Consider the following 27108-nt stretch of genomic DNA (forward strand, 5'->3'; position numbering starts at 1 on the left):
TTATGTTCTTTGTTTCTCGTTTAAGAATTATTCTCTACCTCACGTGAAGAAAGATATTGCAAAATATCATCTTCTAAAAGTTTCAGGGTTTTGCTTTTCACAGTGAGCTTGAGTGTCCTATGGAATAAGTTTTTGTGATGTAGGAGAGCTGATTGCAGTTTTTCCCATATGAATAACTAATAATCGCAGCACCATTTACTGAAAAGTTCATACCCATTGACCAGCGTGGTCTCAGTATCTCTCCCGCCCTCCCTCCCTCCATATATATGTATGTAGGGTGTTTTTGTAAAGTTTTGCTATCTGCTAGGGGCAATTTCTTCTCATTCTTTTTCTTCCTCCTAAAGAGTGCCCTCACTAGTCAGTCCTCTGCACTTCCATAAAAATGTTACTTACCCCCTATGCAGTTCAAAAAATTGGATGATTTTGGTTAGGATTGCCTTGACTCTATAGGTCAATTTGGAGAGTCTTGACACAGCTCCAGTACTGAGTTTTTCAGTCTATGAACATGGCATATTCTCCATTTTTTAAAAAAGTCTTAATTCCAGTGTAGTGAACATACAGTGTTAGATTAGTTTTGGGTGTACAAGAATGATTCAACAACTCTATACATTTCTCAGTGCTCATCTTGATAAGTGTACTCTTCATCCCCTTCACTTATTTCCCCATCCTCCCCTCACCCACCCACCTCCACTCTGATAACCACCTGTTTGCTTGTTTATTAAAGATTTTAGTTTTAAGTAATTTCTGCACCCAACATGGAGCTCAAACTCACAACCCTGAGATCAAGAGTTGTGTGCTCCACCAACTAAGCCAGCCAGGCACTTCTACTTGATTGTTTTCTATGTTAACTTTCCATTTTTATCTAGTCTTTATTAATTTTTTTAAAGATTTTATTTATTTATTCATGAGAGATACAGAGAGAGGCAGAGACATAGACAGAGGGAGAAGCAGGTTCCATGCAGGGAGCCTGATGCAGGACTTGATCCCAGGACCCCGGGATCACGACCTGAGCTGAAAGCAGAGGCTCAATTGTTGACCCACCCAAGCACCCCTTTATCCAGTCTTTAATATATCTCTGTATAAAATTGTATTCCATAGGACTTTGTGTATTTTCATTTGATTTATTCCTTTGATTTACATAAATTTTTAAAGATTTTATTTATTTATTTATTTATTTATTTATGAGAGAGAGAGAGAGGAAAAAAGTGGGTAGGAAGAAGAATAGAAGGAGAGGGAAAGAGAATGTCAAGCAGACTCCACTCTGAGCGTGGAGCCAGACATAGGGCTCGATCTCACAACCCTGAGATCATGACCTGAGCCGAAATCAAGAGTCAGACATTTAACTAAGTTACCCAGGTGCTCCTACATATTTTTATTATGCTATAAATGATACCTTCCTGTACTTCATCTTCTAATCATTTATTACTAGCATAGAGAAGCACAAAACAACAAATTTTTGTATGTTGGGTTTTTTTGTTTTTTTTTTTAAGTAGGTTCCATGCCGAATATGGAGCCCAGTTGGGGGCTCAAACTCACAACCCTGGGATCAAGACCTGAGCTGACATTGAGTTGGACGCTTGAACAACTGAGCCACCCAGGCGCCTCTGTATGCTGGTTTTGTTTTTTTTTTTCAATCCAACAGTTTTACTAAATTCTTTTATTAATTTGAAAAATAATCTGAAGATTTTTAATTTTTTGGATTTTCTACATAGAACCCGAAAATAATGACAGTTTTATTTATCTGTAGTCTTGTTATTTTTGTTTTCATTTTGTTGTCTTGCTGTCTAGGATAGCTCTGTCCAAGAGAAACCTAATGTGAAAAAAAAAAAAGAAAGAAAGAAAGCTAATGTGATTCATATATACAGGCCACATGCATAAAATGTGAAATCTTCTAGTAGCCACATTAAAAAATATCAAAAGTAGGTAAACTTAATTTTTATAATAAATTTCATACAACCCAATGTATAAAAATATTGTTTCAATATATAATCAGTACACAACTATTAATGAAACATTTTGCAGTGTGGAGATTTGCTTGTTTTTGTTTTTACACTAAGTCTTTAAATCCGATATGTATTGCATTTTACTCTTACATGTCAGTTGGGACTAGTTCTCATTAGTCGCAGATGGCTAGTGGCTACCATGTTGGGAAACACAGGTTTAGGATATCCAGTGTTTAATGGAAATGAGGATTGTGACCATCCTTGCTTTGTTACCAATCTCAAGGGTAATGCTTTCAATATTTCCCCATTAATTAGAATATCTGCCATAGTTTTTTTGTAGATACCTTTACCAAGATAAAGACATTCCCTTGAATTCCTAGTTTGCTACACATTTTAAAACAAACAGATGTTGAACTTTTCCTGCATCTATGGAGATGCCCATATGTCTTTCTCTTTTAACTTTTAATGTGGTGAATTACATCAACTGATTTTCAAATGTTAAGCCAACCTTGCATTTCTGGATGAGACCCAATTTTGTCATGAAGTAGTATCATTTTGCCATACTGCCAGATTTGGTTTGTTAATGTTTTGTTTAAGATTTTTGTATGTATATTCATGAGAGACATTGGTCTATAATTTTTTTTTTTGCACTGTACTTGTCATAAAAAGAATTGGGAAGTAGTCCCTCTTTTTCTGGTATGTGGAAAAGTAGGGGTAAGGCTGGAATTACTTCTTCTTTAAATAACTCATAAGTGAAGCTCTCTGGACCTGAATTTTCTTTGTGGGAACGCTAGTGATGATTGATTCAATTGTGATGATTGATTCAATTCTTTTAACGGTTATGCTTCATACCAGTTGGTACAGAGCCACCACTCTCAACCCCAAGTGCCACAACCACTCCATGGCTGCCCCAGATTCCCCAGATATTCTTTTTTCTTTTTTTAAAGATTTATTTATTTATTCATTCATTCAGAGAGAGAGAGAGATAGTCAGAGAGAGAAGCAGGCTCCATGCAGAGAGCCCAATGCGGGACTCGATGATCCCGAGGATCCAGGATCACACCCTGGGCTGCAGGCGGCGCTAAACCGCTGTGCCACCGGGGCTGCCCCTCCCCAGATATTTTGATGACATATAGATCAAAGAGTTAATGTGGGGGGGGAGCCAGAGGTCTCTTGGACTCTGCTCAATGCTAAGGCTGGCACCTGTTATGAATGCCCAGTGTCCCATTGTTAGATACTTTGGTAATATGACCAGGGATGCTCATTCAGGTTTTCTCAAGTCAGTTTTGCTAAGTTATGCTTTTTCTAGGAATTTTCCAAGTTCATTAAGATTTTTAAGCTACTGGGACGCCTGGGGTGCCTTTATATATTTATCATTATTATTATATATTCATGAGAAACACAGAGAGGCAGAGACACAGGCAGAGGGAGAAGCAGGCTCCATGCAGGGAGCCTGATGTGGGACTCGATCCTGGGACTCCAGGATCATGCCCTGAGCTGAAGGCAGGCACCAAACCGCTGAGCCACCCAGGGATCCCCCCAAAAAAGATTAAGCTATCGCCATGAAGTTATTCATAATTATCTTTTATCTCTTTTTCTCAATATCGGCAGACTCACTGACTTTTCATTTGCGATATTGGTTAATTGTGCCTTCTCTCTTTTCTCTTGATCAATTTCACCAGAGTTTGTCAGTATAATTAGTATTTTCATAGAAGCAATTTTTGTTTTTGTTTTTGCTGATCTCTTTCATTACCTTCTGCTCTTACTGCACTCTCTCCTTCCTTCTGTTTTATTCTACTTTACTGTTCTTTTTCCAGCTTCTTGAGATGGGCACTTGCTACTTTCCACCTTTTCGCTTTTCTAATAGAAGCATTAAAAGTCATGACTTCCCTTTGAGTCATGCTTTAGCTGTATCTCACAATTTTTTTTTCTTTTTTTTTTTTTTTCAATTTTTTTTTTTTTAGGATTTCATTTTTAAGTAATCTCTATACCTAGTGTGAGCTCAAACTTGGCGATCAAGAGTTGCACACTCTTCTGACCCAGTCGGCCAGGCGCCTCTTCATTTTTAATATGCAATATTTCCTCTCTCATTTAATATGCATAATTTCCATTATGATTTCTTCTGTGATTCATCAGTTATTTAGAAATATACTTCTTAATTTCCAAACACATGGGGCTTTTGAAGTTATCTTTTTGTTGTCAATTTCTGGCTTATTTGTGTTATAGTCAGAGGATCTACTCTTTATGATTTCAAACTTCAGAAATTCCTTGAGATTTACTGTTTTGTAAATATTCCATATATAATTCTGCAGTTGTTGCCACAATGTTCTGTGAAAGTCCAGTAGTCAAATTTCTTAGACCCTTATTGAATATATTTGTTCTACTAATTACAGAAGATTGTGTTTTTAGGTCTCTCACCATAATTTTGGATGTCCCTTATTGAATATATTTGTTCTACTAATTACAGAAGATTGTGTTTTTAGGTCTCTCACCATAATTTTGGATGTCTATTTTTCTGTATAGTTCTCTTCATGTTTCTTCTATTTTAAGATTATAGAATTTGCACACAAATTTGAAATTGTTCTATCTTTCTGGTGAATTGGATCATTTTCATTATGAAGTGACTTTCTTTGTCTCCAGGGAGTGTTTTTGGTTTTTTTTTTCTCCCTAGTATTAAAAGAACTAGATGAGCCTTTTTCTTGTTAGCCTTGGCATGATGCAGTTCCCTGTGCATTCACTTTCATCCTTTCAGTAGCCTTACGTTTTGGGAGTGTCTCTTGTGGATGTGCTTTCTAAATTTCATGTAGTTGGATTTTTATCCAGTTTGATGCAAGTCCACTTGCATTTATTGAATTGTAGCACATTTTCATCTAGATCTGTCATATCTTTGTCCCATCGTTCTTGTATTTATTTTTCTCTCTGTTCTTGCTTGGTTTAGGATTAATTGGGTTGATTTTTCTCCTTCTATCTTCCTCCTCTAATATTTCGGATAAGTATTATGCGCTGCACTTCCATTCTTTTAGTTTACCCTGGTAATGACAACTTACATTCTTAACTCGCCCAAGTCTAAGTGCATTTGTTTGGTGGTTTTTTTTTTTTTTTAAGATTTATTTATTTATTCATGAGCTACACAGAGAGAGAGAGAGAGGCAGAGAAGTAGTCAGAGGGCGAAGCAGACTCCCTGCAGGGACCCCCATGCGGGGACTGGATTCTGAATCACAGAATCACACTCTGAGCTGAAGGAAGACGCTGAGCTACCCAGCCGTCCCTCTGAGTGTATTTGGTATCTCCATTTGCCTCCTTTAGAATATAAGGATCTTAGAACCCTTTTACTCCACTCATTCGATTTACATGCTATTGTTCTTGTGCATTTTAATTCTATTTTTATCCAGAAGACATTGTTATTGTTTTATATTGTCAATGTTCATTGTTCTTTATTCCCCGTTGCATCAGACCTGTCTGTGGTCATCATCCTCCCGTCTGAAGTTCTTCCTCTGGAATTTCCTTGAGGGAGGGTCTGCTAGTGGCAAAGGTTTAGTCTTGGTATTTGCAAATGTTATTATTTTCTCCCCCTCCCGGAAAGGTATTTTCACCGGGCACATAATTTTTGAAAGAAATTTGCACTGGGTACTTAATTCTAAGATGATGGTTATTTTCTTCCTGGACATTAATCATTCCAGCGCCTTCTGGATGGCTTCCGTTGCTGCTGATCAAAAGTCAAGGGTAAATCTATTTCCTTTCTCTCCGCTCCAGACAGAGGCGTTTGGACCTTCTGCTGAGGGGGAATAAGGAGCCATGGGAGGATTTTAAGCACTGGGGTGACCCAGCCAGATCTGCATTGGAGAAAGCGCTCTCGGGCACAGTGTGGCCCCGGCTGGGGGGGGGGGCGGCGGGGGGCGGCAGCTCGCGCGGAGGTGGTAGCTGCAGGCAGGCGGGAGGAGGAGCGGGTCAGGGAGGCAGGACTCGGGATGCTTGCAGGTAGGCGGCGGGGGCGGCGGGGGCGGCGGGAAGGAGTGCGGGCGCCGCAGCGAAAACAGGAGCGGGCTGGGCGGTCTCGGGGTCCATTCATGTCACAAGCTAGAACGACTAGGGGCCGCGCGCCCCGGCCACACCTGCCGCCAATTATTGCCCAGCCCCGGCGCTCCGCGCAGCCGCCGCCGGACGGACCGCGGGACGGACCGCCCAGCAGGCGCCCGCTGCAGACCCGGGATCTAGGCGCCTCGGTCCGGAGATGCAAATCTCGGCCCGCACGGGGGTCCGCGCCCCGGCCCCGCCCGCCCCTCGGTGGGAGGTGGGACACGTGGCCTCCGCGCCCTGCCCGCTTCTGGTCGGCCCCACGGCGGCGTGTTGTTTCCGGCCTCCCGCAGTCACCGGGGGCGTCCTCAGAAACGCGTCTCGGGGCCACGATGCCGCCCCGCCCCGGTGGCGAGCGACGCCCGCGCCAAATAAGTCCCGCGGGCCGGCGGCGCTCGCTCGGCGGCGGGGGCGGGGGCGGGGGCGGGGGCGGGGCTCCGGCGGGGAGGGGCGGGGCGGGGCGGGCCGGCGGGCAGGGGGAGGGGGGCGTGACCTGCCGGGCGCGAGCCGAGCCCCCGCCCCGCCCCCTCCCCGCGCGCCCGCCCGCCCGCCCGCTCGCGCAGAGGAAAACGTTGCGCAGGTTCAAAAATGGAACGTCGGCGGCGTGAGGGAGCGCGAGGGGGTGTGCGCGCGTGCGCGTGCGCGTGCGCGTGCGCGTGCGCGCCCGGGCGAGGGTGACGGGGTCCCCGCCGGCCCGAGCATCGCGCGCCTCAGCCGCGGCCCCGCAGCTCCGCCCCCGGCCCGGCTCGGCCCGGCCCCGGGCCCGCTCGCCCGCCGCCCCGCATGGAGCTGTCAGCCATCGGCGAGCAGGTGTTCGCGGTGGAGAGCATCCGGAAGAAGCGCGTGCGGAAGGTGAGGCTGCCTGGGGGCGGCTCCCAGGACCCCTGTGGGGTCCCCTGTTGGCCCCAGCACCGTCCCCTCCACGCTGGCGGCGAGGCGGAGAGTGGGGCGGAGGGGGGGGCCCGGGCAGCTCCGTGCTGCTGGGCTCGTCTCCCCAGCCCGTGCCTCAGTTTCCCCTGCCGCCTCGTAGGATGAGTAGAATAAAAAAGTTGTCGGCCCGGCATCCTGGGGGCAGCTGAGCCCGCCAGAGCTGGAGATTAGGATCAGACTGTGGGGATCCCGAATGCCATCCTCCCTCAGCCTTCCCTCATTCTAAATAAGGGGAGATGGAGGCCCGAGCTGAGGAGAAGGCTTGCCTGGCGTGTTAGCGTCGGAGCTGGGTCCCGAACTCAGGACCCCGGACTCGGTACCGAGACCTTGGAAGTTGGAGGCGGAGGTTGAGCCTCCTGCTTCTGAGGTCTCACTCTGGACTTCGACCTTTTCGGAGCCCTCTACCCCCACCTCCGGCTTTCTCCCCGTCTTCCAGCGCACACCTCTCCCTCTTCCCCACCCCAACTCCCGGCCCCGCCCGGCCGCGCTCCGCGAGGCCGCCTACAGCGCTGGGGCATCCTCTAAGCTCCTCCCTCTTCCCTTCGCCTCCAAAGCATTCACCCTGCAATTTAAGGAGGCACCAGTTTCGCTGGGTTCGGGCACCCGCGCCTCGGGGCCGGACTCTGGCGGACCACATTTCCAGTGCACCTGTTTGCAGAGTGGTCACCTCACACTGGAGGTGGGGGATGGAAGCCCTCGGGGAAAGTTCTTCTGGCACTCTCCACCATCCTTGCCCCTTATCTCCTCTCTGCAGCCCCTTGGGAGGCTCCAGGGGCAGGGCTGGGAGGGGTCTTAGAGGTCACCTCCCCCCCCCCAGTTGACTTGGGCAGAGACTGAGACCCCCCGCAGAGGAAGTGACCTGGTGAAGGTCACACCCCGAGGTAGAGATGGAGATAGAGCAGGAGCTTAAGTTGGTTAATTGCTAGCTCGTGGTCTTTGGAGAGAGAAAACTCAGTGCTGGGGTCTTGGGCCAAGGGTGAAGGTGGAGGAGGGCCATGGGCTTTTCTTCCCCCAGCACTGATGGAGTTGAACTCTTGGGGCCGCCCTTCCTCCTCCCTCCAGGGTTTCCTCAATTTTCATTTATTTTACAAAGCCCAGTGCTTTCCACGCACAGTAGCCTAAGCAGATCCAGTGGTTACCGTCCTACACGGTAGTGCCAGAGAGTGAGGGACAGCATTCCTTCAGCCATTCATTCAAAATGTATTTATAGAGAGTCTGTTATGTACCAGGCACCCGTCTAAGCCCCAGGGAAGCATACATCCCTTCCCTCATGGAGCTGGCAGTCCGGCAGGGGAGACACGCAACGAACAGGAAAATAAATACAGATGCCTTCCAGTGGGGCTGTGTGTGATGCAGAAAGAGAACTGGAACGTGGGAGGGATGGCATTAGAAAGGGTGGTCAGGGCAGGCCTCTTTGAGGGGATGACTTATCTTGGTCCTAAAGTTCTGGTGGATCGGGTAGGGCTGGGAAGCCAGGCCCCCATCAGTGAGGAAGGAAGGGGTCAGGCTCTATTTCCTAACTACTGGAGGGGTGGTGACCACCACTTCTGAAGGTGGAGCCTTTGTCAGCATTTTCTGGAGTCCTGCCAGGGTCTTTTGAGTTAAGAGTCCTAAAGTCACTGGCCTGGCACCCCCCAGGCCAGAGGTAGCCTCTCCTAGGGAAGGGGACTGGTGGGGCTAGAGCCATGGGAAACCTGCCACAGTGAGGAATTTTCTAGAATTTGGAGAGTCTTCTGTTTGTTAAAAGTTAAAAAGCTATGGTCATAATACTGGGACTCTGGGCACCGGATCTTTGGCGATCCATGCCCCATGTGGTCATTTCCCCGTGTGTGACATGGGCTCTGAGCTTCTGCTGTAGGAGCCCCAGAAACGTTTGGGGCCAGATGCACTCCTGTGCTTTTACAGGAAGGACAGTCTAGGTGGGGTAGTCACCCAGCAGCCAAAGTTTGGGTGTCTTTGGGTTGGTGGAGCTCTGGGGTGTGTGTGTGTGTGGGGGGGGGGAGTGTCCCTGGACTGTGTATGTGTTATGGGGACATCAGTCTGCAGAAATTATTGGACCTTATTGTCCCATGATGGTTGTCGGGGCAGCTGTGTATCTCACTTTGTCTGCTTCTCTTTCTTTCCAGGGTAAAGTCGAATATCTGGTGAAATGGAAAGGATGGCCTCCAAAGTAAGGCTCCTTTGTGTGTATGTGTCTGCCTACCTGTTCATCCTTCCATCTGCCTTTTGCCTCTCTCCTGACTAGCTTTTAGCTCCAGCTGCTTTAGTAATTGGCAGTTGAACCTTGATTAAGCCTCGGTTTCCCCTCTGCTGGCTGAGGGGCTGGAAGGACGTGAGGGTCAAGGTGGGCCCCGGCTTCTCTTCTCTCCTGCTCTGCTCTGGGTTGAGCTCCATCTTTTGGTTGGAAAAGCCCCATTTCTGGCTTTTCCTGGCATCTGAGAGGTGAAGGCCCAGCATCTTGGCTTCAGAGATGGCTGCTGGCCAGGTGGAGATAGAGCAAATAGTAGGGTAGTGCTGAGTAGGGGGGTTTGTGGGGCTGGATAAGACAAGTCTAGCCAGTGGGGCAGGAGTCCTCAGTGCCATAGAGCTAGGGACAGAGCCTGAGCTCACTTTGCCTTTGGATAGCATTCTCCAGTCTACCAAGCAGGTTTCCAGATAGCCTTGTGAAGCAGGGATGGTGGTGATCTCTAAAGATGAGAATACATGCTCAGAGAAGCTAAGCATCTTGCCTTAGGTCACACAGCAAGTGGAGGCAGAGGTGGGACTTGAACTGGGCTTCCCCACTTTCACATATCGCCTCTGGGCCTCTATCTCAGAGTTGCAGTACAGGTTGCTGGCTGTAGGTCCCCTTCCCGTGGCTCCACCTCTCCTGCTAAGGTCCAATCAAGAACCTTCCTACTAACCAATCACCTGCCAACAGGGGGGTGGGAGTGGGAGGGAATGAACAATTCGTGGGGCCTCTTCATTGGTCTGTGGGGGCCCTGCCTCCTTGGGAGTGACTCCTGGAAACCCCCTTTGCCCAGAGCTGCTGTTGCTTATGCCAGGGGCTTTCTGCTATGTTTCTGTTTCTGACCTGGTATTGGATTCTGGGAGCGTCATGAGGGCCTGGTGGGGAGACACAGCAGAGGGAAATACAGCCTGTGTTGCCTCAGTTTCCCGCTCTGCAAAAAGAGGCTGTATAGCGCACGCCCTGCCCTCCTCTTTCATGTTCCTTCACCTTGCCGGTGCAAGGCCTGGTTGCAAGTGTTCAGGACGACCTGCAGGCATCCTGAGGTTGGGGTTGGGGACTGGCCAACCAAGTCCTGCCCTGGTCCACTGCTGCTGCTCCCGCCACCCACCGCCCATTGCCCAATACCCTGGACCTGGGGGAGGATCCCCTCCTCCTCCCCGCAGATGAGAGGTGGCCTTCCAGCCTGTGTGAAGGGACAGTAAGAGTTGAGGGGGAGCTAGAAAAGGAGAAGGCCTGGGGTGGGCAGCAGGGCACTGACTCCCCGGTACATGTGCCCCCTTAGCTTCAGCACCAGAAGGAGCTGCATGGGAGTGTAGTCAGCTGGTTGGCCTTCAAGGCACCGTTGGCTATTTTTCCTCTTCGCTAGACTCCATCTTTTGAAAGATTTCCTTCTTGAAACAGAGGTACTTATCAATGAAAAATTCCTTCTTCCACTTTTTTAATCCCAAATGGATATGTCTGCTTATCAGAGCTTCAGCCAGGAGAGAAGGGCCTAGCACTCCAAGAGCAGCTTCTCATGTTCCTGCTGGCCTGAGCCCCCTGCCACTTGTTTCTTAACATGCTGAGACCACCAGGTGGGCCCGAATGACTACCTTTTGTGACTCCTCAAAGGGGCTCTGGGAGCCTTGTTTGACAAGATGACCCGGGGCACCCCTGGCTCCCCTGCACTTTGGTCCTGGGTTCCTGGCCTGGCTCACAGCTATCTAGGTCCCCAGTGTGGTGGAGCCTCTGCTTTTTCATCTTCCAATTGGAATAACGTTGTTGTGAGGGGATGGAAGTCTCAGATGACCAGGTACTTACGAAATGTTGGTTCTTAACACAAAGTTAGCTCAACTTCTAGGTCTCCCCACAGACAGGAAAGGAATCTAGGAGATTCCATTCCTCAAAGGGGCTCAAAGTAGTCTTAGAAATGGTTTAGATCAGTCCTCAGATGGGGAAACTGAGGCCCAAAGAAGGGAGATCATGACAAGAATATAACTTACAGCTCCCTTGCCATGTGGCACCTACTTCATGCCACCTACTGCATCACCCCACTTCACTTGGAGGAAAACAGGTTGGCAGGGGGTGAGGCAGGAGGACCTGGGGTCCTTTGTAATCCATGTGGGCTTTAGTCTCCCCTCCTTGGGGTTCCTTGCTTGGAGAAGAGACTGAGAAAGAGGGTGGGGAGTGGGTAGCTGGTTAGGCTGTTGCCTACAGGCCTGGGAGACTTGGTGAGGGTAGTGCCAGCGTTCGTTGGTGGGGAGGAGAGTCAGCACCTTCGGCAGCACCTTCCTCACCCTGTCAAGGAGGCTTATATTAATAACAGAAACCATGATTTAGACACACACTCCGTGCCAGGCCTCTGATAGGCCATTACATGCTTTGTCCGTTTTCTCCCCAACAGCAGACAAATGACTGCCCTTCATCCCCAGCAGATGGGGCAGAGGAGCTATCTTGTTCTGGAAGGTACAGAAAATTGCATAGGGAGGGTCTGGGGGCACAGGGCAGAAGATATTATTAAATCATCAGTTCCGTCTCTGTGTCCCACACAGACCCTCAGATACTCCACTGATTTCAGCCTGCCCAGGACTGCTGTTACCCCCTTTGGGAATGCATTCCTTTCTTCTTTTCCCACTTGTGAACACTACTCCATCTTTTAGGGAGGACTACCTCAGGGGAGCTTTGGTAATGATATTGTCAGTGGCCAAAGCAATAACCAGGCAGCTAATCAGTAAGCACCTTGCATGAGTCAGGCATTGGCCCATTTTTTTAAAAAAAGATTTTATTTATTTATTCATGAGACACACACACAGAGAGAGGCAGAGACACAGGCAGAGGGAGAAGCAGGCTCCATGCAGGGAGCCCGACGTGGGACTGGATCCCTGGTCTCCAGGATCACGCCCTGGGCCAAAGGCAGGTGCTAAACCGCTGAGCCACCTGGGAATCCCGCCTTGGCCCATTTTTAACTGCCTCTTTGCAACCCATTTTACAGATGGGGACACAGATATCCATAGCAGAGGAGTCTGTGCCCCAGGGTCAAATATAGCTGGGATAATCTGAACTGTGGTTTCCCTGATCCCGGGGCGTAGGGGCCTAGCACCTGTGATACACAATCAGCTCTGCCAAAGGTGACTTGGCTATTCAGGAGCAAGGGCTTGGGCTTTGGGGCCAGACCAGGCTGTCTTTGGAGCCTAGTTTTGTAGATTTACAAGCTGTGTGACCCATGGCAAAGCCCTCAATCTCTGCACCTCTCATCTCTCCACATGTAAAATGAGGCCCTAGCCTCACAGGACTCTGTTGAAGGGTTGATAACACAAGTTGATAACACAGTGCCAGGGACAGAGGAGGTGGCCGTGCATCTTCCTCCTCCAACGCTGGGTTTGGGCGGCAACAGCAGAGGCCAGCATTCCGGCCTGGCAGGTTTTCGCCCTGTATTTTGATTTATTTAATTAACGCGTCTTTGCTTTTATTACGTATCACACGGATGTAAGTGCTTCACGTGGCTTAGCACATCTAATCATCACATTAAGCCCCCAGTACTGGGACCTTTGGCATCCCCACCTCACGGATGAGTAAACGAGGCCCCAGTGGCGGCCTGACTTGCGCACCGCCGCACCCGTCTGTCTTAGACCTGAGGGCCCCGACCGGCGGCTCACTTTGGAGGGCTTTAAATTGAGCTGTTGGGGGGAACTAGGGCGGGCCTGGCCCCGGGGGGCCCCGCCCCCGGCACGGCGGGAGCCTGCGCAGCGCGGCTCAGGCGGGGAGGCCGCGAGCCTGTTTACCCGGGCTCGGGGGGCGGGGCGCCGGTCACGTGGCCGTGTTTACCTCGCGGCCGCCGCGCGCCGCCCCCGCCCCCGCCCCCCATTGGCTGGGCTGGTAATCCGGGCGCGCCCCCTCCGTGCGTGCGCGCGCACGGCGGCCCCGCTGCAGGGGCGGGGCGGGGCGGGGCGGGGCGGGGCGGGCCGAGCGGGGCTCTCCGCCCCCCACGGAGCGCGGTGTTCCCGCCCTGCCCGCGTCGGCCCCTCCGCTCGCCCCGCCCCGCCCTCCGGCAGACCCAGGTCCGCGGCGCCTGGGCAGTGCGCCCCGCGCGTCTCACCGCGGCCTCTGGCTCCCCACGTTGTGGAGCGGCCGCTGGCCTCCACTTTAGGGGGCGGGGGGGCCCGAGAGAGTGAGGCGCTGCGTCCCCCTGCCCTTCCTCTGCCGCAGCCTGGAGCAGGACCAGGCAGGCCTCCTGCTGCTTGCAGAGTCTGACCCTGTCCCATTGTTTCACGTGCTGCCACCCCAGCCAAGTAAAGGCCCGGCCTGAATCCGCTGAGCCTTTCTGTGCACCCACTGTGTGCAAAGCCTCAGTCAGATACAGGTCAGTCAGTACTGCCTTTCACCCAGGGACATCACAGCCCAGTGGGGAGCCAGGCGCAGTGCCGGGTGAGAGACCCAAAGGTAGAGGGTGGCCACGATTCAACAGTTCCAACCACAGACTGGCCACTTACTGTCTTCGTGATCTTGGCAAGATGCTTACTCTCTGTGCCTGTTTCTTCATCTTTAAATAGGGTAACCTACCTCATGGGGGTTTTATGAGGAATAGATGAGCCCCTGGCAGTGAGCGGTGCTGTTACCGTGATGGTGGTGGTGGTGGTGAGTCTTAAGATGAGGAAATTGAGGTCCAGAGAAGGTTAGGGACTTGCCAGGAACCACATAGCACCTACATCAACAACCAAAAAATGGGCAGGGCAGTGGGCAAGTGAGAGAGACAGAGAGGACCAGAACACTGTAGAATCATCTTAACAGCTAGAGAAGGGGAGAGGGTGAAGGTGGAGGACACAGAGGACCACAAAATTCCTTGTTTCTTGTAACTAGTTACAGTTGAAGAAATTTAACCTTTGTTCTGGAAGAGGAAGTTTTGGATCTCTGCCAGTCTCTGGTTGCTTATACTTTGGGCTCTATGCAAACTATTAAAAAACCCCAGTTTCACTGTTAGCATTTCTTCAGGGTGAGCAGAACTCTGCAGTGGCTTCCATAGCCATTCCCAGAGCACCTAGGGTCGGAGGCTGGGCTGGGCACCCTAGGGAGGGCTTATAGTCTACCAGCCAGGGTGCCACTGGATTCATCAATAATTTTGGCAGATGCCAAGTGCGCCAGGCTGTGGAGAGCAGCAGAGGGGAGGGTTCGTTCTGCTGGGAGTGGGACAGTTTGAGGAAAAGGATGTCAGGGGAAGCTACAAGGGCTGGCTCTGAAAGGATGAGGTCATGGAGGGACTGTCCCTCAGGCGGAGAGCATAGCACGTATGAGGGGGGCTGTGAAGGCACCTGATCGGGCTGGGCACGCAGCACTTGGGTAGGGACTGTAAGGCCTTCAGGGCTCGGACCTTTGTTGCTGAGTCCACAGAACCTGGCACAGGGCCCAACATAAACTAGGTGTGCAGAAGTGTCAGTGGCAGGAAGGAGGAAAGGATTCTGTCCTTAGGTAGCTTGTTCGAATCTAGATTCGACTTCTTGTAGGTATCAGTCCCAGGATGGTTTAAGATGAAAGTTTCAGCTCAGCTGGTTAGGAGGAGTAGGAACAGGGCTTCCACCAGCCAGCCTCTTGCTGCCTCCTAACGCCTGCCTAATACCTGCTCGCCTCCCTTCCTGTCCAGCAGAGCTGGGCATACAGCCTGGGCCAGAATCATGGTGCATTGCTTTGCTGTTGTTTTTACATATACGTGTATACGTGTGAACTTATGTGTGTGTTTATATGCTTGTGTATATATTGCGTATTTGAATATTGTGTATATATACACATTCAGGTATGTGTTTTAAAGATTAGTTTCTTTATGCATTAGCATCTGTTTATGGTGAGTGATACTAGTTTTTCTATTTATGGAAGTCATAAGTTTTTTTTTTAAGTTTATTTATTTATGTTTTTAGTAATCTCTATACCTAATGTGGACTTAAACTCAGGACCCTGAGACTAAGAGTCACATACTCCTCCGACCGTACCAGCCAGGCGCCCCCTAAAATTTTGTTTTTGTTTATTTTGAGATTTTTTTTAAAGGTTTTATTTATTTATTCATGAGGGCAGAGATCTTTACCTTCACCACCAGTTGTGAAGCCCTGGTGCGAGGATTCCAATGTGGGGCTCGATTCCAGGACCCTGGGATCACACCTTGAGCCAAAGGCAGATGCCAACCACTGAGCCACCTGGGTGCTCCTAACATTTGTTTTTAAAATTATTAAATGAAAAAAGTGAGCTGCTTTAAAGGCAAGTGTTAAGTAAATAGCAGTGCAGGTAGCACAAGGATGGCTTCAGCTGTGGAGCTGCTAAGCTGTTGCTCCCCAGGCTGTCCCACCAGGGGATGCTCCCCAGTCTGGGGGTGGTGGAAGGTCCCCACCCGAAATACCAAGGCGACCTGCCATGGGATCCTAGGATCGCTGAACCATCTACCAGATTCCTGCTGCATGCCAGGGCGGCGGGGGAACTTCACACCTGGCAGTGAAGGTACAGATGTGTGCCGAGGAGGGAGGGAGTGGCTCCGCCTGGGCAGAGGAGATGTTGGGGCCAGGGCTTGCAGATTGTGGGCAGGGACAGCAACAGTAAGCACTGTACTAGGTACTTAGATGAACGTATTAAGCAGCGCAAGAGTTCTTTACAGATGGGGAGATGGAGGCACAGGGATGTTGAGTAAATCCTTCAAGGTTGGACAGCTAGCAAGGGCTGAGCTGGGATTTGAACCCAGGTAGTCTGGCTCCAGAGCCAGACTTGAGCTCTTGACCACAGGCTCATGCCTCCCACAGGAAGGGAATCCTGGGCAGGGTACCCTGTGCTTCTGGGGTGAGCATGAGGCCTAACTGGGAGTTGGATGCAGTTATTTATAGGGTGGTGTGATCAGTGCTCAGAATGAGGGGAGTTCTGGTGTCTGGAGTTCAGGAGCCCCCTGACCTAGCCTGGGCAACCAGGGATAGCTGTGAGGAGTAGGTGACAGTTATGTTGGGCCAGAAAGGGAGCAAAAGTCTGCAGATGGCAGGCCCTGGTGGAACAGCTATACCCTTGGTGAATGCCAGTGGGGGGCAGGGCAGCTTCTGACCTGCGGTTTCTCTCCCCAGGTACAGCACATGGGAGCCGGAAGAGCACATCCTGGACCCCCGCCTGGTCATGGCCTATGAGGAGAAGTAAGGGGGCCTCAGCCTGACTGGGCCTGGGCATAAGGCAGGCTTTGAGGTTTCATAAGAAGCCTGCTGCTGGCTTGGCTCCGAACATGGGGCATGGGCATGATGGGGAGGGGGTTAGGCAGGGACAGCCCGATTTCATATGCAGCTGAAAGAAGGGGGTGGGCATCAGATACCAGTGCAGCCAAGGGCCCTTTCCTGTTGCTGAGTGATATCGGCTACTTCTCTAACCTTTCCAGGCCTCGGTCTCTCTGCTGTAAAATGGGCCATCCCCTAATAACACTGGTCCTGATTTTCCCAAAGGTAGGGCTTCTAACTGCTGTGAAAAGTATAAGAATGCTTTACGGAGATGCCCTGTGTAGGGCCAGCAATGTCAATAATGGACAGTGGTGGCCTTGATAACAGATCAGAGAGAGATTCTCCCTAGAGACTGTCTCACCAAGAAAAGGAGAATCCAGTGAAGCTTGAGAAAGGCCAGGGGATGGATTGTGGCTTCAGAGCAAGGATGTCTGAGTTCTGGTCCATCCCACTGGCCACCTCCCTGCTCAGTGGCCATGGGCAAAGGCCCCCCCCCGCCCCCATCTCCCTTATCTGCCAGTACTCTGCTCTGATTCTGAATGTTAGTGATTGGTAGCTCCGCTGATGGGCAGTGAGGTTGCATCTCAGTGGGGAGCCTTTGACAAAATGTCGTTTCTGCTGATATAGGAGCTTTTTGAATCTGCTGCTTCACCGATCTCCCCACCAGCAGGCAGCCCAAATCCTTCTGTATCCTCTCACCTTGCCCACCTGTACAGAGTGGGATCTTTGCACAAAATCATTTCCATTTGGCCCTTTATGGTGATCTCCTGAGATAGGGATGAGAATCTCCTCTGATGGATGGGGAAGCTGAAGCTCTGAGGAGCTAAAGAGCTTTTCAGGGGACATTACCGCTGGGAAGCCACCCAACCAGGGCTTAATCCAGGCCTCCTGACTCCCAGTTAGATGCCCTTCCCCTGCCCTTCCTTGCCCTCTTCCATTGCTTCTCCCCAGGAAGCGTCCTGCCCATTCTGAGGAAAACTCTCCCCTGTTCTCCTTTAAAAATCAGGGAGTCCCTATCCCACATGGTTTTTCTGGCTCCTTGTGCTTGGTGGAGCCTTGGATTGTGGTGCTGGGGAGAATTCTGTGGAATGTCCTAGACAGCAGTGAGGAGAGCATCAGGCAGGTGTCCAAGTCCCGAATTAGAATCCTGGTTCTGATGCTCACCAGCTGTGTGGTGGTGGGCAAGGCCTCCTCCCCCTCGGGGCCTCATGCTCCCCATCTGCAAAGTGGCAATAGTGCTGTTGACCTTACAGGGCTCTCACGGGGAGCAAGGTGTATGAAAGCACTTTGTAAACCAGTAAGTGTGGGCACACGTGTGTGAATGATCTCCGTGATGGTAATGAAGGGTCATTTGTTTGCTTGTTCATGGCTTGAGGTTGTGCCATGTGCCAGACACTGTTCTAGGTGCTAGGGACGCAGCAAGGAACAAAACCAAATCCCTGTTCTTATGGGGCTCGAATTCCAGTGCAGAGACAGATAATAAAACAACACCAAGAAATGTATATGCTATCAGATGGTCATAACTACTGCAAGGACAGGGTTGGGGCAGGGGGAGGGGATGGGTAGGGGTTCAAGGGTCAGTTAGGTAAGAGTGTTTGACCAGAGACCTGGATTACTTGAGAGAATGAGTCTAGCAAGTATTTTAGGGAAGGACATCCCAAGTAAAGAGAACAGTCAATGCAAAGGCCCTGGGGTGAGAGCCAATGTTTAAGGAACAGTATGGAGGCAAGTGTGGCTCTGAGTGCGGCTGGCTGGAGTGGTGTGAGCTGGGTGATGTGTGGGAGATGAGGCAGGAGTGGGGCAGTTGAAGGAAGGGGGTGCACAGCTCAGGGAGTGCCACTAAGTCCCAGTGGAGGATTTGGATGTTATTTTGAATGAGTCAGAAAATAGTTAAGGAACAAATGAAGAGCTTGGAGACCTTTACAGACAGACCTACTGTGTGACTTTTCGCCTTCTTCTCTCAGTCTTGGTGAAGAGGGAGTAAAAGAGGGATGATGCCCATTTAACACTAGCCTTGCAGGGTTTTAAAGAGACTCAGAGTCTGGCAAAGGGGCTCTTCTGTGGAGTCCCGCCAACAGGGAGAGGCGGAGAGGGTGCAACTCCTAGGGTGCCACCACCCTAGGGCCCTGGACATTGATGTCAGGATCCAAGGCTGACAGAAACCAGGCCCTAGGTGATAAGGACTGGATAGAATGCACCCCTCCCCCTTTATGCGTGCACACACACGCACACACTGCATTGGATTGGAAACCAGGATCGTGTGGCCTGGCAGTCCTGCCCTGCTGGCCCTGACTGGACCCTGGACCCTCGCTAGGCCTGGAGCTCAGCTCTTAGTGGCAGAAGCTGTCAGAATTTTGGCACTCGGCAAGTGACTTAAGCTCTCTGTGCCTCAGTTTCCATGACTATAACGCAAGGATAGTAATAGTGGCTCCCTCACATGTAAATGCCATAAACACACTATCATCATTGTTCTTTTCTCCCACAACCCTTCCTTCTCCCTCTACTTCCTCGTCCTCTTCCTCTCTTCTTTCTCTTTCCTCTCACCCCTACCTCACTTTATTATTTTAGCTTTTCTACCCTCCATTTTGATAAATCCCAGGGACTTCTCTTGCTCCTCCCAAACGCCCTGATGGCCAGCTGAGGAGGGACTGTCTTGCTCCAGACGAGGACTGTGAGGTCCAGAGGGGAAGTGATCAGTCAAGGTCTCCCTTGAGTCAGGGTAGAGCTGGGCCTGGAACAGGGTGTCTTGGTGCCCAGCACTGGCTTCTGAGAGAAGACTCACCCTCAAAGGCCGGCAGGTCTGTCCTGGCAAGCCAAGTGGCTAGTATCACGGTGTGGTCAAATGCTGGCTCCAGGGCCTCAGGGCAGACCTGCTGCAGCCAACCCCACAGGGAGGGAGGGAGGAAGGGCCCTACGCAGATGCATCTCCCCCAGTGTCCCTGGAGCCCGTGGGCAGTACTGCCCTGAGGAGGGAGGAGGGCTAGTGGTGGAAACAGCCACCTGGGATGGGCAGCCCTGAGCTCAGATAGAGAGACTCTCTGGGGTCACACAGTCAGTAGGGGGAAGGGCGCACACTCCCAGCCTCCACAGTCTCTCTGCTGCCCACATGGCCTCTGTAGCTGGGGCCACAGAAAGCAGGAATGAAAGGAAATAGAATACAAATGGCTTTGAAGTTCTCCACCGGCACTGTTGTTGGAGTCTCTGTTGTGTTGTCTTGTGTGTGTCTTGTGTGGCTTTGTATGCATCCTCGGGTCGTGCCTGTGTGTTTGTGGTGTGGGGAGGGCACCCAGCAGAGAGTCTGGCATCTACTGGAGACTCGATATAGGCAAGTTGTTCTCCCTTTTCTGAACCAGATGATAGAAGCAAGAGCCTGTCCTCTCCACCAAGGTCATCCAGATCCCAAAAGGGGAAGAATCTAGGTAGAGCTTTACTCATGAGAGGACCATTTCCTTTTTTTAAATTTTTATTAATTTTTAAAAAAATTTTTAAAGATTTTATTTATTCACGAGAAACAGAGACACAAGCAGAGGGAGAAGCAGGCTCCCCACAGGGAGCCCGATGCAGGACTCGATCCTGGATCCCTGGATCACGCCCTGAGTTCAACCGCTGAGGCACTCTGGCATCTCACGAGAGGACCATATACATTCTCATCAGCTCCCCTGGGACATTCGAGGCAAATTTGATTGACAGGTTTCTGTACAACTCTTCTGAGAGTGGAAACTGGAAGAACTGCATTGTTTTGGAGGGTGTACCCAGTGGCATGGAGAGCAGAGCTCTGACCTGACCCTGGAGCCCAGTAGAGACCCACATACTTTGGGAGATGTCACGCAAGTCCCACCTCAGTGGTTAGGACCAGTGGCTGTGCCCCTGCACCCCTTTTGCCAGACGGGAAGACCGAGGCCCTGGGATATGAACATGGGGCCCCACTGTTAGGGTGTAGAGAAAGCAATGGAGAGGAGTCCCTACCTGAGGATTGGGGGTGGCCTATGGCGGGTGCCCCTTTCCCCATACACAGGAGAGTATGAGGTGGAGCGGATGCTTTACTTTCCCTTAAATGTCACCAGTGTTTGCTTTTCTTCTGCCATCTGCTTTGCACCCCAGGGAGGAGAGAGACCGAGCGTCGGGGTATAGGAAGAGAGGTCCGAAACCCAAGCGGCTTCTGCTGCAGGTAACCCCGCCAGCCCTGGTGCCCACCCTGAGGTCCCCCTGCCCCTCCCATCAGTCTGCCCCAGCCCATGCATTTGCACCAGCTAGTTGAGCTGAACCACTTACCCTCCTTGCTCTGCCCAGGGCCCTGGGGGGTGGTGCACTCAGGGGGTCTCCATTGGGGGGGTGGGGAAGGAAGACAGCCTGGGTGGGAGGTGCTGTGGGGCTCGGGGCAAGGTGGGTATATGGCTGAAGGGAGCCTAGAATTTTGAAAGCCTAGGATCTTGTAAGTGAGCCTTTATGATGCTCAAAGTCCCCAAATACAAAATTATAATATTTGAGGACTTCAGGAAACATAAGCTTTAGAATTGAGGCAACATGGGCACCTGGAATTTTAGAATCCAATAAAAGGACACTCAGAATTCTGGAACTGTTGTCTTGGGATGCCCTAGAAATGGGGCATTTTTGAGTGAGAAGGAGCCTGCGGGGCCTCCTGTTCCAATCCTCTGCCACACACAGGCTTCTAAACTCCGGGACGCCTCACATTGCCCAGGTCTTGGGACCACTTTGCTGACTTCACTGTTGTGCTTGGAAAGTGGGTCGAGTTTGAAGTGATGTGATTTGAGGCATGTCTCTGCCTCTCTGAGCTTGAATTTTCTGATCTATAAAATTGGGATGAAAAGCATATCTGCTCTCCTTAATCGACTAACGTTCACCTAGGTATTTGAAGCCAAACAACATGGCTTCTTGGTCTACACAGAGTGTGAGCCATGTCCTGTCTCCTGCCCACTCTTGATTATAGATCATCTGAGGCTTTTGCCGGAAAGGATGGGTTTCCCTTCACGCAGTGGGCATTTTCCACGGGGTCTGGTGTGAATTGGGTCCCAAGAAGGAGGGTGGCATCTGTTTGTCAGACGTCTTCTCCATGCTAAGCTCTGTGCTCAGTGCTGCTCACAAGTGAATGTGCGTCACCCGCCCACAAAGCCTCCAGGAGGCTGTGCTTGGTATCGACCGCCATGTGACAAGCTAGTCCCAAACTTAGCAACTTAGAGCAATGAACACTTAGCATATCACACAGTCTCGGTGGGTCAGGAATGCAGGAGTCCCATAGCTGGTTCTTTAGCGACTCTAGTTTAGGTTACAGTTGTAAATGTCAACCAGTGTGCACTCATCTGGAGGTTGGACTGGGGCTGGGTGACCTGCTTCCAAGGTAGCTCTTCGTGTGGCGGCAGGTCAGCATTGGTTGTTGACAGGAGGCCTGGAACTTTGCATGTGGGCCTCTCTGAGGGCTCCCAGGTGGTTTCACAGTGTGGCCCCTGTCTTCCCCCAGAGCAGAGGATCCAAGAGAGCAAGCCGGGGGCACAGTGTCTTTAATGAGCTAGCCTTGGAAGAAGTCCTATAGTAGGTAGGGGTTGAGGGGACTACACATGGATGTGAATTCCTTGAGGCAGGAATTGGGGGCGGCAGTCTTGGAGGCTGGCTTCTTCATCGTCTCACTGACAGAGAAACTGAGGCTCAGGGAGGCCAGGAGTTTACCCAGGGTAACACAGCTGGATTCAAACCCAGGTCTGAGTCCGGGGGCTCCTGGATGCCTATTAGTAGCTGCGGTTCTCTCTTGGTGAGGTGGAGAAGGGCAAAGACGGATTGCCTTGCAGCGTTAGAGGAGTTTACTAGGCTTGTGATGGCCACCGAGCCAGGATGAAGGAGTGGATTTTGATGAAGCTGCAGTAGGATAAGCGCTGCTGGCATTACAGTCTTGTCCCTACCTCTCCCTGGCTGGCCTTCCTCCTGTCCCAGAACAACCTGTACCCTGTGCTGAGTGTTGGGAGTTAGTGGGCAGGGTGGGAGAATGGAGCTTATGCCTGTGATCTCTGCTCCCAGCTGGGGGAGGTTTGAGCCACCATCCCATCTGAAGCCTCACTGTCTTCCCTGGCCTCTGGTGATAGGTGGCAGCAGAAGGTACTATCCTGGACCTATCCAGGCCCTCCCAACACTTAGCACCAAGCATCTTTCTTGGATTTGTATCCATTTCAGCCGAAGTCAATAAGACAAATCCCTAGAGTGCGATGTGGCACCTGCACGGGGAAGGGCCTGCAGAGCAGAGGAGCACCCTGTGGGCTGCGAGCAGAACACCATCCCAGTGGCTGTGTGACCTGGGGCACCCAGTGCCATGTGCACCCCTTGGGTACTTGTTCCCAGAACCCGAGGGCATCCACCTCACACCGTCTCCTTGGCCAGCTGGCTGTTTCAGCCTTGGGGGTCCTTTAGGAGGCAAAGATTCCTTCCCCGTGGTGAAGAACTCCTTAGTTGGGACCAGAAGAAATCCAGATTTGCTTTTTCTTGGTCAGTTTTCAGTCTGTGCTCCTGTGGGCTCCTCTGCTGCACTGGCCCGGCCCTGAGCTGTACACAACCCCCCTGGGGAGAGGTGGCTACCCTGTGGGGCCAAGATGAGCAGCTGCACCAGGCCAGGCTGGGGCAGTGGGGTGTGGGTGATACAGGCTGCGGCTGCTCAGAGGGTGGCTTTCTGGGCTGGGCTGGGGGTTGGAGGAATGGCTGGCTCCAGGCCGTGAAACACAGGGAAGGGCACTCCAGGTGGGAGGAACAGCATGAGCAAAGGCGCGGCAGCGGCTGGGAGGGCAGGGCTGACCCGCCGTGCCCTGGCTTGCCCCCGCAGCGGCTGTACAGCATGGACCTGCGGAGCTCGCACAAGGCCAAGGGCAAGGAGAAGCTGTGCTTCTCTCTGACGCGCCCACTCGGCAGCGGGAGCCCTGAGGGGGTGGTCAAGGCAGGGGCACCCATGGTGGACAAGGGCCCCATGGTGCCCGCCCTGCCCTTCCCGCTCCGCAAGCCGCGGAAGGCCCACAAGTACCTGCGGCTCTCACGCAAGAAGTTCCCGCCCCGCGGGCCCGACCTGGAGAGTCACAGCCATCCACGGGAGCTCTTCCTGCAGGAGCCAGCGGCCCCGGACGTCCTGCAGGCGGCCAGCGAGTGGGAGCCTGCTGAGCAGCCCCCCGAGGAGGAGGGTAAGGCATCCCATGCCCAAGCCCCAGAGTGCTGGGGGGGGGGTTCCCTCGAGCCATCGGGTCCAAGTGCTGCAATGCCCAGAGGGGGACCGAGGTGCTTCCGAGGCTGCACAGCCTGCAGGGGCCCTGGCACAGCCCCGAGCTCTTCCTGGGGTCCCACTGGGGGTCAACCTATCCAGGCTGGGAAGACGAAGGTAGTGACCTCCTCCCGGGCGTCCGGCCTTGAGCTAGACCCAGAGCTGGCTGCAGCCCCAGAGGGGGGACCTGGTGCTGGGTGGGCAGGGATCCAAAGGCAGCAGTGTCGCCAGTGCTGTCCTTAGCTCAGTCCATCTCCTGTGTCTGTCGCAGATGCAGACCTGGCCGAGGGGCCACCTCCTTGGACACCCGTGCTCCCCGCAAGTGAAGTGACAGTGACCGATATCACCGCCAACTCCGTCACAGTCACCTTCCGGGAGGCCCAGGCGGCTGAAGGTTTCTTCCGGGACCGCGGCGGGAAGTTCTGAGTCACCATTTTTACTCTTCGTAAACTGTTTGCTTTTGGGCTTGGGGTGGGGACTTCCAGAGATGGGGAGGGGTTGGGGGCGGGGTAATTATTTTATTTAAAAAACATATGGAACAGGAGCAGGGGAAAGATCCTGACACTCTCCCGCCACCTCGCCCCTTTCTCTGCGCGTGATGTTTACAGAAAGGCTTGGTGGTCTGTGTAGGGGGCTGGGGCTGGAGCGGCCTGGCATTGCCCTGCCAGTCAGGGGGCCGCCTCCAGGCCAGGAGGGCCACCCGCCCCTGGCCGCCTGCATCTCCATCCATCTCCATCACTGTACGGCTCTAGAGATGCAGCAGCTGGTGCCAGGAACCAAAGGAGGATGGGAGGGCCCAGACCCTCTCCTTTGAGCCACCCACTCCCACCTTTCTGGCTGGTTTCCCTTTTCCTTTTTGGGGTGGGGGGTGGGGTTCTTTCTTTTTAACTTTCCACTCCAGCTTTGCGGTGGGATATGGAGTTTGGCTTTGACCAAAAATGACTGGGTCAAAATGAGGGCGCAAGAGGAAGGCTTTGAGGTTGTTGGGGTACGTTCCATACCCTTCCTTGGGGTGGCTGCCAGCTGAGCCCCTCCCATTGGGAGCCCCTGCCCCCCATCACCTGGCCTGTGAGAGACACTCACATGCACACGCAGCCACACGGGTGCACACACACTGCCCTGTGACCTCGTGACTGCAGGTGTGTGTCTGCAGATGCACACAGCGGGTCTTGCAAACCTGTTTCGAAACCCTGACCTGGCAAATTGTGGGGTGGTTCACAGCACCTGAGAACTTGTCACGGGCACCCCACACTTCCCACCCTTGCACGGCACAGCACGTGACAGGATCTATCCCGACTTGGTCCGCTCACAGCTGTCAGTGAGGGCCGGACGGCCTCAAGGCTCCCGGCACACAGTATGGTTCTCTGGCTTACGTGGTGGGCCCGCAGGCATGCCAGGGTCAGCACAGGCTCTGAGGCACTTGATCCTGTCCTTCCTCCCCTGAGGGGCTCTTGTTTTCTCTGACTCAGGTGACTTTTCAACCCTACCCCCTCCTCTCTTTTTCTGCCCTCCCAGAGAGGGAGGGAGCGTCCCACCACCTTCTCAGGGCAGCCTTCAACTCCTGAAACCCTTCCTCCTTCCATCCTGCTTCCCCTGCCCATCCATCCCAGATGCCACAGCTGGGAGTGCCCCGGTTTTCCTGTGTGTGTGTTGGGGGGGCTCTGCGCGTCCTCCTACAGTGGGGCTGCAGCGGCTGGTGGGTCGGGCTGTGCTTAAGCACCGGAGCCGCTGGGCCCGCTGGGCAGAAGGCTTTTGCTGCTGGGAGGAGGGATGCTGGGAGAAGGGATGCTGGGAGGAGGGACGCTCATCTCCTACTTTGCACAAATGTGTCCTGTGGCCAAGTAGCTTCCCAAGTGTGAGGAGGGGCTTCTTTTCTGCTCCAGCCCTGGAAGGGAGAAAAAGCCAGGTGGGGGTGGATAAGAGGAGCCAGGGGAGCAAAGGTAAGAGGCCGGCTCCCTCCACCTTCCCCCATCATCAGCATTGGGGTCCTGTAGGGGGAGGCCCTGCCCACCATCTCCCAGGGCTCTCTCTCCACTCTGCTTTGTCCTGAAGAAGTCAGCAGAATCCTGCTGAGGCAAGGATAGGGCGATTCTTCCCCCAGACCCCTTCTTCCCGAGTTCCCGAACCAAAGACAGCCTGGACCCCATTTTTGTTTGGGGTGCCCTGCTGGCAAGATTCCTAAATCCCTGAGTCTCTTTCCTTCCTCCTTAATCCTTTGTTGTCCAGGGTCAATTCAGTGCTTCCAATGTGGCGGGGGGGTGGTCTGCTCTGGTGGTTCCTCCCAGCTTGGGAAGTTGACTCTAGAGGAGCTCGTGGGGATAGGAGGGGCAGCAGAGCCCCCCACCTGCCCCACCCTGCTGTGAGACCCTGGGTCTGGGAAGGGCAGCTTGGAGTTGGTGGGGGTGGAGCGGGGGTGGCCAGGGGGGCCTCTAATCGAATGCTGTTGGCCTTGGCTTTGGGACCGGGCTGGCAGCTTGCAGTAGAAGGCATACACCCCATCCCCCAGGGGACATGGGACCTCTTCCTGCCTCATGGGCACTTTCAAAGAGCTGTTTGTGCAATTTGCAGGCTGGGAGGGGGGTTGGGGGCTGTTTGTGGAGTGAGACGGCTCATGTTCTGTCTGCATGGCAGGATGCTTCTTGCCTCTTCGGCCCTTTGGGCAAGCAGGGCACCCTGTGTCTCAGGGCAGAAGCCTGTGAGCTGGGGCTCCCCACGGCTCCCCAGGGTCGGAGACCTCTATGAGGGGCTGGATGTGGCCTCGCAGGCCTTTTCCCAGCCCTGAGCATCCTGGGGGGGCCTGGGACACTGAGCTCCCCCCTACCCCGCCCCACCCCACCCCACCCCAGAAGGCCAGTACTCACAGGGGTGGTGGGGGCTTAGAAAGAGTCGGACCGTCTGTCTTTCCTTCCCCGGCCCCCTCTCATTTTGAATGTAGAGAGCCCGGTCGGTACTTTCCTCTTGCTGTGGGATGGGGCGAGGACAGGATTCCCCCACCCCTGGCACGGCCACTTGTAATGCCCAGCCGAGCCCTGTCATCCCTTCAGGGTGACGATCCCATTGCTGACTCCCCTCCTGCGGGGGGAGGCGCTATGCCCGTGTAAGGTGGCTTAGCTTTGCTTTGTAAGTGGCCAGCCTGGCCTCCACGTCTCAGCACAAGAACGCTGCCTTTGCACGGAATGAGCGTCGAGCTTTGTTCAGACAACGTGAATGTATTTGGGAGGGATGGGAGTGCGGGTTGATTCCAAGCACATGCCTTTTCTGAGTGAGTGTGTGCTGGGAGGGCTAGAGTGGATGCAGAGCGCGGTTTATTTTTGTACTGATGTTGGTAAGAGACTGTATAGCATCTATTTATTTAGATGATTTATCTGGTAAATGAGGCAAAAAATTATTAAAAATACATTAAAGATGATTTTGAAAAAAATCTCTTGCACTCGAGCCTTCACTTTGGTGGCATCACAGCAGTGATGAGGAAGGAGCTCCAGCC

The 27108-nt window shown here is 52.6% G+C and overlaps 1 protein-coding gene across 5 annotated transcripts; it reads left to right on the forward strand.

Moving 5' to 3' along the window:
- The first annotated feature begins 5569 nt into the window (after nucleotides 1–5569).
- On the forward strand, nucleotides 5570–27045 carry CBX7 (chromobox 7). 5 transcript variants are annotated; one of them, XM_035696025.2, is made up of 6 exons: nucleotides 5570–5665; nucleotides 9073–9116; nucleotides 16238–16303; nucleotides 20480–20546; nucleotides 23199–23547; nucleotides 23896–27045. In XM_035696025.2, the coding sequence occupies exons 1-6, from the start codon at nucleotides 5585–5587 to the stop codon at nucleotides 24048–24050; spliced, it is 762 nt and encodes a 253-aa protein (XP_035551918.1). In that variant the 5' UTR covers nucleotides 5570–5584; the 3' UTR covers nucleotides 24051–27045. The 5 variants fall into 5 exon arrangements, with proteins under 5 accessions (XP_035551918.1, XP_035551919.1, XP_025315420.1 ...); XM_025459625.3 differs by lacking the exon at nucleotides 5570–5665 and adding an exon at nucleotides 6670–6868; XM_025459642.3 differs by lacking the exon at nucleotides 5570–5665 and adding an exon at nucleotides 6677–6868 and having other exon boundaries at nucleotides 23475–23547.
- Nucleotides 27046–27108: the final 63 nt, after the last annotated feature.

Source organism: Canis lupus, chromosome 10 (genome assembly GCF_003254725.2).
Source record: "Canis lupus dingo isolate Sandy chromosome 10, ASM325472v2, whole genome shotgun sequence".
NCBI classification, from domain to species: Eukaryota; Metazoa; Chordata; class Mammalia; order Carnivora; family Canidae; genus Canis; species Canis lupus.